Raw genomic sequence first — 14,601 nt, 5'->3', positions numbered from 1 at the left:
AAACATACCCAATTAGGAATATGTAGATACCCAGCCAGCCAATAGCATTGCTGGATCTCAGTGGTTGTGGGCTAAAGTAGTAGCCACTGTGCCACCTGAGCACCTCAGCATATACATTTTAATAAAAACTTAGATATATATTTCAGAATCTGGTACTAAAGCAAGCAAACATTTGTGATATTGACCATGTCCATTCCTTTGTACAATGATTTTTTTCTCCTAACTATTGAAATAAATGACAAGACAGTTTTATCATGTGAATTTCTTTTTACTAGTCAGAAGCAGAAGTCAATAAATTAGCAGCTATTGTTTACCTATTATAAATATGGTCATGCTGAAAACTAAGAATTTCTAAATTTTATGTAGATTTTTTATATATTTAATGTTTCACTTAATTGTTATGCTAATTATATGATTGTAAATGGTAAACACTGTATTAAATTCAAGAAAAAAATGCAAAAAATATATTTTTAATAGCGGTCTCTGACATTTGACCAATTCATCCATGAAAAAAGGGTTAATTACACTAATTGTGTGAAAGTGATTGTCCTTAGATAATTAACCAAGTTTATTTGGCAGTTCATTTACATTTACATTTTCAGCATTTAGCAGACGCTTTTATCCAAAGCGACTTACACAATGAGCAATTGAGGGTTAAGGGCCTTGCTCAGGGACCCAACAGTGGCAATTTGGTGGTGGCGGGGAGTTGAGGTTCAGTTACACTAGACATAGCCAAGCTTGATTGCTGCCAGCCTCACACACAAGGCAATTTTTAGTAGCTTCAATTTGCCTGGCCTAGAGTTGATGTATGGCTCTTACTTTGAATAACAGAGTTTAAGGTTGCATTTGTTGATGCAGAGGTGGACTGGGTTAAGTGACAGTGCTTTTCTGATGTACTCCTGAGCCTATGCAGTTAAGTAGACATTTAACAGTGGTCTCTGCCCTTGTCTACATAAGATTTCTACATATTCCCCAAATCTTTTTACAATATTATGTACAGTAGATGTTTGTTTGTTTATTAGGATTTTAACGTCATGTTTTACACTTTGGTTACATTCATGACAGGAACGGTAGTTACTCATTACACAAGATTCATCAGTTCACAAGGTTATATCGAACACAGTCCTGGACAATTTAGTATCTCCAATTCACCTCACGTGCATGTCTTTGGACCGTGGGAGGAAACCGGAGCACCCGGAAGAAACACACGCGGACACGGGGAGAACATGCAAAAAAAAAAAAAAAACGCTAGCAGACCAGAGCTGACATTTCGAACTCGTCGGTTTGAAACTCAGCTCTGCCATCTGGCTGGGCTGGGCAACTAAACGAACAACGGTTGGCTGTTGTTTATACAGGGTGGGAGCCGGATAGGGACTCCTTATAACTGAGGCAATTACGACCTCTGCTGGCTGACAGATGGCACCAGCACAGGGTAGAGGGATAATGCTTTGATTAGGGTGTGGCTGATCTGCATATGAACTCGCCTTGTGCAGGTGAACAGAGTGTGTCAGTCTCGCTCTCCTCAATCAGGGGATCAGCATCAGTAGAGAGGAAGCATAATGCAATTAGGTAATTGGATACGCTAAAAGTGGGGAGAAAATACATAAACAAATATATATATATATGTAAAAATGTTTAATAGAGTTAACTACTGTACAGTCACAGATTCTTGTTTTTATTGCATTTATTACTAAATTTATCAACTGATCCAGAAATAATTTGTACTTTTCTCTCTGGGTGTTATAAATGTTGCATCAATAAATAATTGTACGAAAGCTTTATTTTATGTTAATGCTACAAATAGTACGATAAAAAAAGTAAAACAGACAACTACAAACGGACAATGAAGCGAATTGTGTAAACAACAGCCAGGCTGTTAGAGCTGACTGAAGGCGTTAAAGTGTTGCATGCAGTGCAAACTTCACGCACAATTACACCCCCGTGCCAATGCAGGCGTAAATGAAAATGCTGCACAGTATTCAAGATTTGCATGAAAAACAGGGTAATGACTAAGTAAAAACTTCATTAATAATACATCAAATAATTATCAGTGATGGGAAAGTCAAATAAAAACCCACTTTTCAGCTTTTTAGTGAAATAGTGAAGTGATTTAACAGTCAAATGATGTTCCTGATGATCATTCATGCCCACAGATTATTAAACAGCCCACAACTTGAAATGAGTCCATTTTTTGTTTATGTTAATGTTGGGTTATGGTAATTTAGCTTTACTTTTGAATGACATACCCAATTTGGAATTTACACTATAAGCTTTTTTTACAATAAAGTCGAGCAAAGAGTAACAACTCAATGAATGAGATGTGAATAATAAAAATATTTGGAAGCCTTTTGCAAATGAATATTAGGGGTGCTGTTAAAAAAATAATAAATATAGGCCCTCTGACAAGCTATTGCACTAGTTCCCATACCCTAGACAATTATCATCACCCACTGGTGATGAAAAATTGCCTTTAAAATGATAGTTAACTAGGGTATGGAAACTGGTGCAAAACACAAATGGTTAACAGTATTGTATATTGTTTATATATCTGTTGTCAGCATAAAAATACAGCTTTTTGTTATAATAGTTGCATACTCAAACCATACAATTGCAACTTTGAGTTTCTCACCTCATGTTAGAATGCCAGGTATCAGAAAACGGGAAGACAGCTAAGCTTCCTGTGTTAGATGCAGAACCCTGATAGAATCATGCTTCAGCAACTTACACTTATCATTAGTCACTCCGCCTCTGTCAGGGCTCTCTTGTATTTTCTAAGCTGTCAAAAAACTTCCTCTTTTACTTTGAAGAACTAAGCCTGTTCATATATATATATATATAGTATTAGTAAAGCTAGTTGATTATGAAGTAGACCAAACATCCACTTTTTCAGGTGTTGCTACCTTCGATATCAGAAACATGCCAAATTTGGTAGTGCTGGGTCTGATTTTTTCAAATTAAAATACATTTCTGAGAGAAAGTAATTGCTTTCTAGAAAACCAAGACCTGTCAAATCTTTAAAAAAGCAAACAATTCAAACGTTCATGCACAACACAAGCAACGCAAGAATTATCTTCAGTCAATTACAACTACAATAAACCAATTACTAAGTAATTAAAACATAAACAATAGATTTTTATGTTAAACAAGGCTGAAACACATACCTACTCCTGATGTGCTTTGTCTTTCACATTGATCTCCACTGTAAAGCTTTAAACACTAACAAGATTACTTTATCCTTCACTTATCCCTTACTAATATGCAAACACTGAGCTGCTCTTCTGTTAACCCAGCACAAACTCACTGACAATGTGAGAACACACAATAAATACTCTACGAGTTCCTCCTCTCCTCGGGTTGCTGCCCACTCATGCTGTTGACACATTGTCTTAGTATTAGGTGTAAAATCTACAGCTTGTTTGCTTATACTTTAGCACCCCCTGCACCCCCCATGTATGTCTGTACAGGCATTTTTAGTCTAAATATTACATACACTGTTTTCAGTGTATTCAGTATCATTTGGTCACAGTACATTAAAGGAGTAAAATATTCAGAACATAAAAAATGAAGATAATATTTTGGGTAGGGGCAGCCCTGGGGGATCCAAGGGAGGCAGGCCCACTGTGTAATCAAACCTAACGCTTAACCTAACCTAACGCCTAACGGTAAAGTTGTTTACCATCCTGTGACAAAACCATGGTCACTAAAATAGAAGTGCCCCCTCCTCCTTGTGGCTTCACTCGTCTACTATAATGCCACAAGATCTTCAACTGTGCTGCTATGCAGGCCACTAAAGTTCCTCCACACCAAATTAAGTAACCTTTGTCTTTACAGACCTCGCTTTGTGCACCAGGTAGAGTCAGGCAGGAACATGAAAGGACCTTCCTCAAACTGTCACCACAAAGTTGGAATCGTGTTATTTATTATATGTAATATATTTTATACACCAGTAGCAATATGTGTGACCGAAACGCCTAAGCATTTTATTCTGTAGGGATGTCCACATACTCTGAGCTATAATGTGTACATAAAGCTGAAAAAGCAATAAATATATATATATATTTTTTTAAACTGTGTATCAATCCATATTAACACATTATTTACAAGAACGTACAATTCATCACCATTGCTGCAAGATTCTGCAAAAGTGCAAGCATCACAATGTGAAAGCATCTAAAGAGCTAAAATGTCCATTATAACAAAACAATGAACAAATAGTGTTGCTGTAACAAACCTGAGACTTTCAGGAATGGTTTTGAAGAGCAGGTGTTTCCTATATGGTGTCCTTCATTAATCTTTGCTTAGTGTTCTTTTTAAAGTAGATACATAAACAAGTACTTCAGCAAGCTGCAGAGATGGTCTTTTTCTGTTACCTTAAATTCAGAGTTCTTTTGCAACTTTTTTGAACATAAAAAACATAAAACATAAAAAACATTATATATATATATATATATATGTGTGTGTGTGTGTGTGTGTATGTGTGTGTGTGTAACGTTAAGCAGGTTACACAGATTCCCAAACTCCCTTGCTGTGCACTCACTGTATATTGTGATTACATGTATTCTGACATTTCATTGTCTTTTGGTTATTTTAATATTTTACTTGTTTGTCGTGTTTATACTTTCGTTATCGCCGCACTTTACCGCTAGCATTAGCCACTTGCTACTGTAGAGGTCGGCTCACCTAGCCGCTGCGAGAGCTGCTCGTCCGGCGGGGATAATGCTTCTGCTGCGGGCGGTGGTGGAGGTGTGGGAATAAAGACACACGACAAGGTAGAGTTCACTTTAACTGTTTAGTCAGGACTTCAATGAGCGTTACAGAACTTTAGACTGCTTAGCTCCAGCACCCGAACTAACTATTGGGTTCACTGCTGGGACCATACGGCGAGACTCATATACAAAACTAAACTACTGCAGAACGTCCGAACGCACGTGTATAAACCAGGTGCTGCATTCTGATTGGCTGAGCTGAATGTCACTCACACATCGCCGCTAGGCAGGCCCCAGTGCACCTGAACCCCTGCCCCCCTCCCCCCTTTAAAATGTCCTTATAAAAGCATAATTCTTCCCGTAAGGTAGGTAAATTAGTTTTGAAATTAGGCAGAATTTATGTCTTTTTCATTTAACTGGGCATCTCTGTAACCCACATAGCTCGGAGATTTACACTTTTTTTGGATTCTGGCTTGCAAATGATTTCTCAGTGACAAAAGCACAACTTGTTAAGTACAGTATTGTAATGTGGTAATGTGTTAAAGTTCAGGCTGCTGTGTGTGTTGTTATGAAGTGGATGAAAACCGGTCCACAATTTATATCAATAAAATTCAAGGCGTTTTTAAAGCTGCTTATTTGCACATTTGCTAGCAACAGTACATGGAAATAAGGCCATAGGATTTATAAGACGTATTTATCTACATAGATAGAGATTTGCTGTTACTTTGTGCTATTACAAGTGCAAAAAGAAGAGGAATTGGTAACCAATTGTGACATGTATGCCATAACATTTAATCATGTGTTATGTGCTTACCATAAAATAATTAAAATGTGTGAACTACTGTATACTGGTGACAAACACAACATAAAACATACTAGGTGTTAGATTTTAAGTCAAGTACATGTGCAATGTGCAAAAAAGGAATAGCACATTTCTTGCTGCATTGCTACTTGTGCTGCTGTGGTTAGTGTTAAGACACATTTGATTGTTTTCTTTATTTCCTTCCCCTAAAGAGAACAATGCTTTATAATTGCCAGAGCTGGGCAGCAGCAAGACAATGCAACATGTCACATGGCTAAAAATGTCCAACATTGGTTGCAAGAGCATGATCAAGACTTCCAACGTCCAGACTTGAACCCAATTGAGCATCTGTGGGACCACCTAGAGTATAGTGTTCGATCTATGGATTCTCCTCCATGTACCTCCAGCAGCTGTGGGATGCACTACAGTCAGCATGGCTCCAGATACCTGTGACAGGACCTTACTGAGTCACTCCCAGTCCATCTAGCTGCTGTCTGTGCTGCACACGACAGTTTCTCTGGATATTAGCTGGTGGTCATAATAATGTGACTCGACTGTGTATATGTAAATGCGTATGTCAACCTTTTGAACGTATAGTATGTTTAAAGTTCTTACACAATTGCTCACAGCTTAAACAGAACTAAAAATGACACCTTTGCCATCTGTTTGTTTGTGTCGTGTACAACAGGATTATCAAGGATCCTGCTGTAAATTATGTTCAGATAAATTTTTTTTGCACTTTTGTGGCTATGACAAGTAATTTGGATAAATTAAAATATGGTACATAAGGTATATTTCTCAGACAATTGGTGATTGAAAAACTTTAAAACTGCAGTTTTGCCACAACATAATTTTAAGGGATTTTAATGAGAACCATGCCAAGCCGTTTAATAAAAACTGATTAAAACTGCCTTTATCTTTCAATTTTTAATAGTTTACTTCATTTGTACAGTTGTACCACTTGACATTTTTATCAATAACATTATCCACACGACCACACGACTTTTATAGTTGGAATTGCAATTGGTTCAACGAAGCTAAATATAAACAAAAATCACAACTGTACAACTTGTGTTTATGTGTACAGATTAAAAATAAGCTAATTTCAGTGTGTCAAGCCTTTCATATCCACATCTTGCCTGGTCATGTCTTGGAAGTCTGAAAGTAAAGCAGCTTTCGGAGGAAATTGAAAGATCCAGGCATCTGCTTGTACACGCCTTTAGCAGATATCTGTGAGACCTCATTGTTCACCTGTGCAAAATAATACATACACAGTTAAATGTAAGTTGATGATATTTGCATAGGTTCCATAGGCTTATCTGTTTTTTAATGTTGAATCAGCTGTTAAAAGTATACATTATTTGACCCCTTACAATGTAAACAAACAGGAAATTTAATACGGAAGTGACATACAATCATTAACATGGTGGCAAGGTCATCAGTGTCAGCAGTCACTTCCAGCACGCGATCTAGAATGTCCACATACCAGGAGCCAGTCTGTGTGTCCCTCCACGACACATATCCTGAGGACAGAATTCATTTAACACAGTCAACAGCTTTCCTTACTAATTTTTAGTATTGGTAACACATACGAATCCAAATGATCAATATTTTATTTTAATCTGGTAAATTATTATTAATTAAATATCTTGCTAATTAAATTTAATGCCAATCTTTATGAAAATATGCATTGTGAAGTTAACTGGTTTGGGAATTTTGAATGAAACAGTCGGAGGTATTCAGAGGTAAAACAAACCTATTATAACCACAATGTTTTCAAATGCATGTTGATTAGAAAAAAGTAATGAACATTTCTTGTCTATCTTTGCAGTAGCACACACACACCTGGAAAGGTTGAGTAAGACACTAGGATGTCACTGGGCGTGGGTAGTGAAGCCCTAGCATCTGTCTCATCAGACAAGCTAAGTGAGTCACTGCTGGAGGACAGGGGAATAGCGTCTGGCTGCTCATCATTCCCACCCACAGTGGCTTGCACCTCGTCTGGAGAGACCTCAAAACCGATGTCCTTTTCACCTGCCAAGACACACCATACATAAGAGTGCATAATGGCATAAAGGAGAGCATTTTATAAATGTGTATCATCCCACGCTGCTTAGAACTGTGCTTACCAGTTTGTGGCAAGCATTGTAATTGAAACACTATTAATAATGTTATTATATACAGTGTCCAAGTATTACAAAGAGGTCTGAATACATTGAAATTTTCCACACTTTGCGTTGTGGATATAATTTCAATAAATATAATTACCATTTCTGGCCATTAATCTAACTCTTGACTTTGCAACAATTTGATCAAGAAGATCAACAGATAGTTCCTTTGACTTCATGGCCCATTTTTTGTCCTGACAATGCAGGGTAAATTGTGAGCATTTTTTTTTTTTAAATGGCAAGATCTATTCAAAATTAAATCCACAACACAATTAAGTATGCAAACAGTCAATAGGTCTGAATACTTGTAATCCACTGTACAAAACTTCCAAAAATGATTCCTGAGCACATGTAATTACAGATATGTCAGTAATGCAGCACCACAGAAGGGATCAAAGGCCACAGACACTCAATATTTTTCAATCTTGCAACCCTTAATGGACAGATTTCTCAATTTTCTTAGAATCTTTTACTAATGTTGTAGACGGTAGATAGCATTATCCCCAGATTCCTTATACTTGTTTATTAAAAAAAATTTATTCTTTAGGTGCAAACCTCAACCATGCTTGTAATTGTTTAATGTTTTTGCTAATGAATGGATCTTTAGCTAGAACTATTACCTGTATACATTTTTAATATACTTTGGATTATATGGAATGTGTTGTAGACATGAAAATATTATGTTAATAAGACAAAACATAAAATATATTTTCTACTGTTTGTGCTGTTTTCATTTTTTTTTTTTTTTGGATTAGATTTGTAGAAATACTGTTTTTTTTATTTAATATAAGATTCGGGGCAGTGCATATGGTTATTTAAAAGCGTATTAAAGAATTGTACTTTATTGTACTGCATTGTAGTTTTATATAAAGCAAAAAAAATAATTTCATTAATTATGAATGACAATTTCCAGCACAGAAAATACAATGGTTCGTTTTTAATAACATATACTTTAATAAAGAAAAACAAGAATATTAGCTACATGCAGTGTATGACTACAGAACTGTCATGCTCACCTCCTCCACATGCCTGGATAAAGAAGAGTTTGGGCTTGCCCTGCAGAGAGGGACAATTCTGCCCATTCAGGTAGTTAGTGATTATTTGTACAGGGACAGAGGGACCATCCACACCATGCACTGCTCCAGGAAAGCGATTGTGGGTCGCCTGAATATCAGAAATTACAAAGTGGACATAAAAAAATAATCCAAGAATCCAAAGAAAACTGAAGACTATGTTTAAGTCAGACACTCTATGCAATTCTAAGGATAAACAAGCATAAATTGTGCAATGGTTAAAACAAAGTACAAAAAATCTCTTAGCTCTTTTTTCATGCTTGCTGGCATATTTATGCATTGGCAATTTATTTAGCATATTTGTTTTTACCCAGTTTTGCCTTAATTGCAATTTAGTAGGAGTCACTGAGGCAATGGCAACAAGATAATACCCCACCTGGCCTGTTTCTCTAGACATGGCCAACTGTGTCTGAAAAGTGTCAGACTATTTGTAGTGTCCGGTACCAAATTGTTTCTGATTTATTCAAGCCCCAAACTCCAAAACTTGCAGTTTTCAGATTAGCCAATCTAAAGAAATTGTTTGGTTACGTTGTGCGCAAGTGGCTGTCACAATTTACTTAAAGGGCGCAATCATACTTGGCTATTTACATAATAGAAAATAAATAAAATGTTCCTTTACTATAAGTCACAGACACAGTAATGTAACTGAATAATTTAATTGAAAACAGGACGAATTTCCCTGAAATCTGGCAAATAAACCACCCCAAAGCAACTTACAATTATAACTGAATACAATTTGAGCAATTGAGAGTTAATGGCTTTGCTCAGGTGCCCAACAGTGACAACTTGGCAGTGGTCGGGCTTGAGCTGGCAGCCTTCTGATTACTAGTTCAGAACCTTAAAAATCGTAGTACCTACATTTTTACAGATATAAATGTGTAGGCATGCTTCAAACTGTCTCTCCGCATTCTGTATTACTCCTCATATTCTATATTGTAATGATAATACATTTACATTTTTGGCATTTAGCAGTTGCTTTTATCCAAAGAGACTTGCATTACACTTACAGTATACAGTCTGAGCAATCAAGGGTAAGGGCCTTGCTAAAAAGCCCAACAGCAGAAACCAGGCAGTGGTGGGGTTTGAACCAGTGATTACTAGTCCAGGCTACAGCTTGCCCAATATACAATATACAGTAATACAATATAAATAAAGTACTGTTGACAGAAAAAAAATCCTGAATCCCCATGATTTATAATAACAATTATTTGTAAGCTAACATTCCATAACCACGACAGATCTAGCATCAGTCATCTAGTCTCCCATACTATATAGAAATCCACCATCCAAACATGAGCCACATGTGGATTTCCTTTTACAAGCCTTTCGAAAAGACCTAAAATTTCAAAAGAATAGATATTAATTTTGTTTACAACGTTAACATGTGTATAATTATTAATTATAACACCTCATGGTATTTGGCTCATCCTCACCTCAGTGCCATGTGACAGGATGACTACAACACAGCAGTCATACCTGGAATGATCCCTCTTAGACAGTTCTGACAGTTCATGTCGAATATGCTGTGACAAGAAACGAAATTACAAACGCAGTGTCAAAAAAACATTAGTGCTATTACGTTGCTATAGTACACGCTTAGGCACTTACGTTACGTTTCTGGTTCCTCTTTACGACAACTTCAAAGTTGAGGGATTGGAAGCGTTTCTCTAGCCTTTCACAGTCAATATCAGACCCCTTACGGTTATTTAGGTTCGAGGCAGGATTAAATTCCACATTGTTGATAATCAAACACATTCCACAGGGACTGGCATCCATCTTATAGCTCTGAATGGGCAAAGAAATCATGTCATGTCTTTTGATTAACAATTTTTCTTCAGCTCAAACTCCAGCCCTGATTTAAAAAGTTCTTTAAAAGTTTTTTTTATTTATTTATTAAGGCAAGAATGCAAAATTATCAAAATATGTTACTTTGTTAACTCTAAAGACATAAGCCTTCATAGGCTGTGTCCAATACAGTGTTGTTACCTGTACACTATCACGCCTCTGTCTAGGTGGCCTCGGTCTTGCAGGTTCACTCTCAGGGGCTGCAGGAATACCAGATATTTTGTTCAGTCAAAAACAGCTTACACTGAATGCCTGGATGCAGCATTAATTACAAATACAGTTATTTTTATATGTTTCCTTACTTGGAGTAGGCAGTATGTGCACAGGCTGAAGAGGCACCAGATTATCAGAAGCATTATTTCTTTCTGGCCTTAAAAGTTCGTTATTCCCTGTTAAATTAGAGACCAGAATTTTAAATGATATACAGCAGATGTGAATGTGCAGAAAACATTGTACCATAAAACACACTCACGAATGGGGAGAGGGATTAGAGAAGGTCGCACAGGAAGAGGAACTGGAACAGGAGCTGAGTCTCCACTTCGGCTCTCCAGAAGCTCTGCTAGAGCGTGTTGTCCAGTTTCTCTAAGGCACTCTAGGAAGGCTGGAAATGCCCTGCTCCCTCTTTTCTCAAGGTCTATTACCAGTTGCCTGGCTTGCGCACGTCTTGCTCCAGCAATCTAAACATTTTAAAAAGGTTTTTTTTAAGACAGTATGCACAGCATGTACACATACAATTGCAAGAAAAGGTGTGTTGATTATTTAGAATAGCCTGAATTTCTGCATGAATTATACATTTACATTTTCAGCATTTTATCCAAAGCGACTTACAATTATGACTGAACACAATATTTTTTGAGCAATTGAGGGTTAAGGGCCTTGCTCAGGGGCCCAACAGTGGCAACTTGGCGGTGGTGGGGCTTGAACCGGCAACCTCCTGGTTACTAGTCTAGTACCTTAACCGCTGAGCTACCACTGCCCTTATATACATATAATTTGGTCTGATCATAAAAAAATTACTGCTGAAATCGTTCACCATTCAAGAACCACCTGAATATTCCACAGTCCTTCTGGGCAGTCAAATACAATTATTTACAGGAATCAATCAGCTTTGCTCGTAATTGACCAATATTTTTGCTAATTAATTGATTTTTGGAACTATTACCTGTGGGGATTTCAACAAAGATATGAAAATATATGTTTTACGTTACGTTTTTGGCATTTAGCACTCTTTTATCCACAGTGACTTACAGTTGTGTCAGTATACACACTCAAGGGCCCAACAGTGACAACCTGGCAGTGGTGGATCATGAACCACCAACCTCCTGCTTACTAGTCCAGTACCTTAAACACTAGGCTACTAGGCTTTAAGACAGTATGCACAGCATGTACACATACAATTGCAAGAAAAGATGTGTTGATCATTTAGAATAGCCTGAATTTTTAGGACCCCTCCTCTTCTCACTTTATCTGCTTCCACTGGGATCCATTTTGAGAAAGCATGGCATCTCATTTCATTGCTACGCTGATGACAGTCAGATATATGTCCCGCTGAAGAAGAAAGATGCTTTCTCTATTAAGCCACTTCTGTTATGTCTTAATGACATTAAAGCCTGGATGGCCTTAAATTTTCTGAATTTCAATGAAAAGAAAACAGAAGTGATGGTGTTTGGTCCCAGTGGTTCCTGTGAAGCCCCTCCTGTTGATTTGGGCCCTTTGACACAGCATGTGAAGCATACAATCTCTAACTTGGGTTTTAAGATGGACAGTGATTTTAAATTGGACCGTCAAATTGGTCCTTCATCACATCTCGGCTGGACTACTGTAATGCACTTTATTTTGGAGTCAGCCAGTCCTCCCTCAAACATCTCCAGTTAGTGCAAAATGCTGCGGCCCGACTTTTAATGGGATCACGTAAGAGAGAGCATATAACCCCCATTCTGGCCTCCCTCCATTGGCTGCCCGTGCATTTCAGAGTACATTTTAAGATTCTGTTGTTTGTTTTTAAATCTTTAAATGGACTTGCCCCGCCTTACCTCGCTGAACTGCTCCATCCCCACACTTCTGCTCGGTGCCTCAGGTCAGCTGATCAGCTGCTCCTGGAGGTACCAAGGTCAAAGCGTAAGCTCAGAGGGGATAGAGCTTTTTCAATCGCTGCCCCTAAATTATGGAACAACCTACCACTCCATATTAGACAGGCCTCTTCACTGGCTATTTTTAAAACTAGTCTTAAAACCCATTTTTATTCCTTGGCTTTCAATCCAGCATGAGCCTTCTCATTGTTTCTAGTGTTTGTTTTATGTTTTATAATTATCTATGTACAGCACTTTGTCACAGCTGTTGTTGTTTTTAAAGTGCTCTATAAATAAAGTTGAGTTGAGTTGAGTTGAGTTGAATTTCTGCATGATTTATACATTTACATTTACATTTAAATTACTACTGAAATCGTTCACCCTTCAAGAACCACCTGAATATTCCACAGTCCTTCTGGGCAGTCAAATACAATAATTTACAGGAAAATAAAAAATCCAAATCTGCACAAATCCAACACAAAAATCTCAAAACCTCATTTAACCTGTGTATGATGAGGGGATTCTGGGACTGCTTTGTTGCTGCATTGCCTGTACATACTGTATGTAATCATTCAAAGAACAATGAATTTAATTTTTTTAAAGCAGTCCTTCACCTGATGTCTTATAGAAGGATAATGCAACCATGAGCCAAAAACAAGAGTAATAAGTGATGTACTTACACTGTAGTGATATCTATAAGTTTTACATCATAACAGGCTTAGAGCCGCCTAGTTTTTCCTTTGTCACTGTAATCAACAACAAACTTTCATCAAGCTTTAAGGTGCTGATGCATTCGCCAGAGACATTAAAAACAGACATTCCAAAGATTGCCACTGTCTGAAGTGAAGCAAGCTTAAAGGCTGACCTGCATAAAAGCAACTGTTGCTGCTTTTTCTCTGTTTGTTAAAGTTTAAGACATTTCAGCTATACATATTGAAATGAAACAACGTTCTTACAGGACCAGGGTGCAACACAGAACACAAGTGCAAACTAGACAATATACACAATACAAGGCACATTTCAAAACCTAAAAGGTGAAGGGACTGGACCAAAGACATTACAGGACCAAAGACAAGTGTGGTGTTGACCAGTACATGGTACTGAGTAAATATCAAGGAAGTTACATTAAAGAACATTGTGCAAAAATCCAAAAGTGTGCAAAATGCAAGAAAGAATACAGTCAGTGAGTAGTTCTGTGATGATCAACGTTATGATCAACTAAGTCAAGCTTCAAGGTGCCACATAAGAAGGACTGTGGACACCCAGGAGCTTCTAATTAATGACATGGGTGGTACGGTGGCTCAGTGGGTAGCACTGTCACCTCACAGCAAGGAGGTCCTGGGTTCGATCCCCAGGTGAAGTGGTCCGGGTCCTTCCTGTGTGGAGTCTGCATGGGTTTTCTTCCGGAAGCTCCGGTTTCCTCCAACAGTCCAAAGACGTGCAAGTTAAGTGAATTGTAGATACTAAATTGTCCATGACTGTGTTTGACCGTGAACTGTTGAATCTTGTGTAATGAGTAACTAAGTTTTCTGTCAAGAATGTAACCAAAGTGTAAAACATGACGTTAAAATCCTAATAAATAAATAAATCAGTGACAGTCCCGTTTTGCTGGTGGTTCATTGCATGTAAAAACTGGGACAGATTGTTTTTCTGGGTGGAACTTTGGGTAAGACGTTTTTTCGATTCATTCAATTTATGGTACAGAACAATATGAGTTTATAATGTATATCCTATTACCTTTATCTTATCGATCATGTCCTGGGTGAAGATGCCTCTAGATAACAGTCCATCGTAGATCTTAGAAGGATCTAAATCTTGAACGATTTTAATCCTGTTCACATGAAGAATCTTTTTATGTCGAGCTTCCATATTACAAAGGTTAAACCAGCACGATTTAGCGCGACTTTATGTACATGTGAGCAAATTTGCCACTTTATT

General features: G+C 37.5%; 2 protein-coding genes and 1 long non-coding RNA gene across 3 annotated transcripts in view; 1 reads left to right on the top strand and 2 right to left on the bottom strand.

The window, feature by feature from the left end:
- Window positions 1–4,931, bottom strand: part of arhgap4a (Rho GTPase activating protein 4a) — a 22,205-nt gene extending 17,274 nt beyond the window's left edge. Inside the window, exon 1 of the mRNA XM_063015843.1 lies at window positions 4,681–4,931. The gene's annotated coding sequence lies outside the window, so the exon portion shown is untranslated. The remainder of the gene's footprint in view (window positions 1–4,680) is intronic.
- Window positions 1–7,421, top strand: part of LOC134333718 (uncharacterized) — an 11,434-nt gene extending 4,013 nt beyond the window's left edge. Inside the window, exon 3 of the long non-coding RNA XR_010015407.1 lies at window positions 7,340–7,421. This is a non-coding gene — a long non-coding RNA (uncharacterized LOC134333718). The remainder of the gene's footprint in view (window positions 1–7,339) is intronic.
- On the bottom strand, window positions 6,404–14,601 carry casp9 (caspase 9, apoptosis-related cysteine peptidase). Its single transcript, XM_063015844.1, has 10 exons — window positions 14,401–14,601; window positions 11,067–11,271; window positions 10,897–10,983; window positions 10,736–10,794; window positions 10,358–10,534; window positions 10,183–10,272; window positions 8,693–8,840; window positions 7,354–7,542; window positions 6,922–7,031; window positions 6,404–6,759 (listed from the first exon to the last, which is right to left on the bottom strand). Exons 1-10 carry the CDS (start codon window positions 14,530–14,532, stop codon window positions 6,652–6,654), a joined length of 1,305 nt encoding a protein of 434 aa, XP_062871914.1. The 5' UTR covers window positions 14,533–14,601; the 3' UTR covers window positions 6,404–6,651.

The sequence above is a fragment of the Trichomycterus rosablanca genome, chromosome 19 (assembly GCF_030014385.1).
Source record: "Trichomycterus rosablanca isolate fTriRos1 chromosome 19, fTriRos1.hap1, whole genome shotgun sequence".
In the NCBI taxonomy this organism is placed as follows: domain Eukaryota; kingdom Metazoa; phylum Chordata; class Actinopteri; order Siluriformes; family Trichomycteridae; genus Trichomycterus; species Trichomycterus rosablanca.
This window is presented reverse-complemented; position numbering and strand designations above follow the sequence as displayed.

What these genes read in the sequence shown, in the direction of transcription:
- casp9 (XM_063015844.1), bottom strand. Translation starts at nt 14,532, where the DNA reads ATGGAAGCTCGACATAAAAAGATTCTTCATGTGAACAGGATTAAAATC. An exon ending in GCACATACTGCCTACTCCAA is followed by an intron (nt 10,795 to 10,896) that starts GTAAGGAAACAT and finishes GTATTCCTGCAG; the next exon opens with CCCCTGAGAGTGAACCTGCA. An exon ending in AGAGGCGTGATAGTGTACAG is followed by an intron (nt 10,535 to 10,735) that starts GTAACAACACTG and finishes TTGCCCATTCAG; the next exon opens with AGCTATAAGATGGATGCCAG.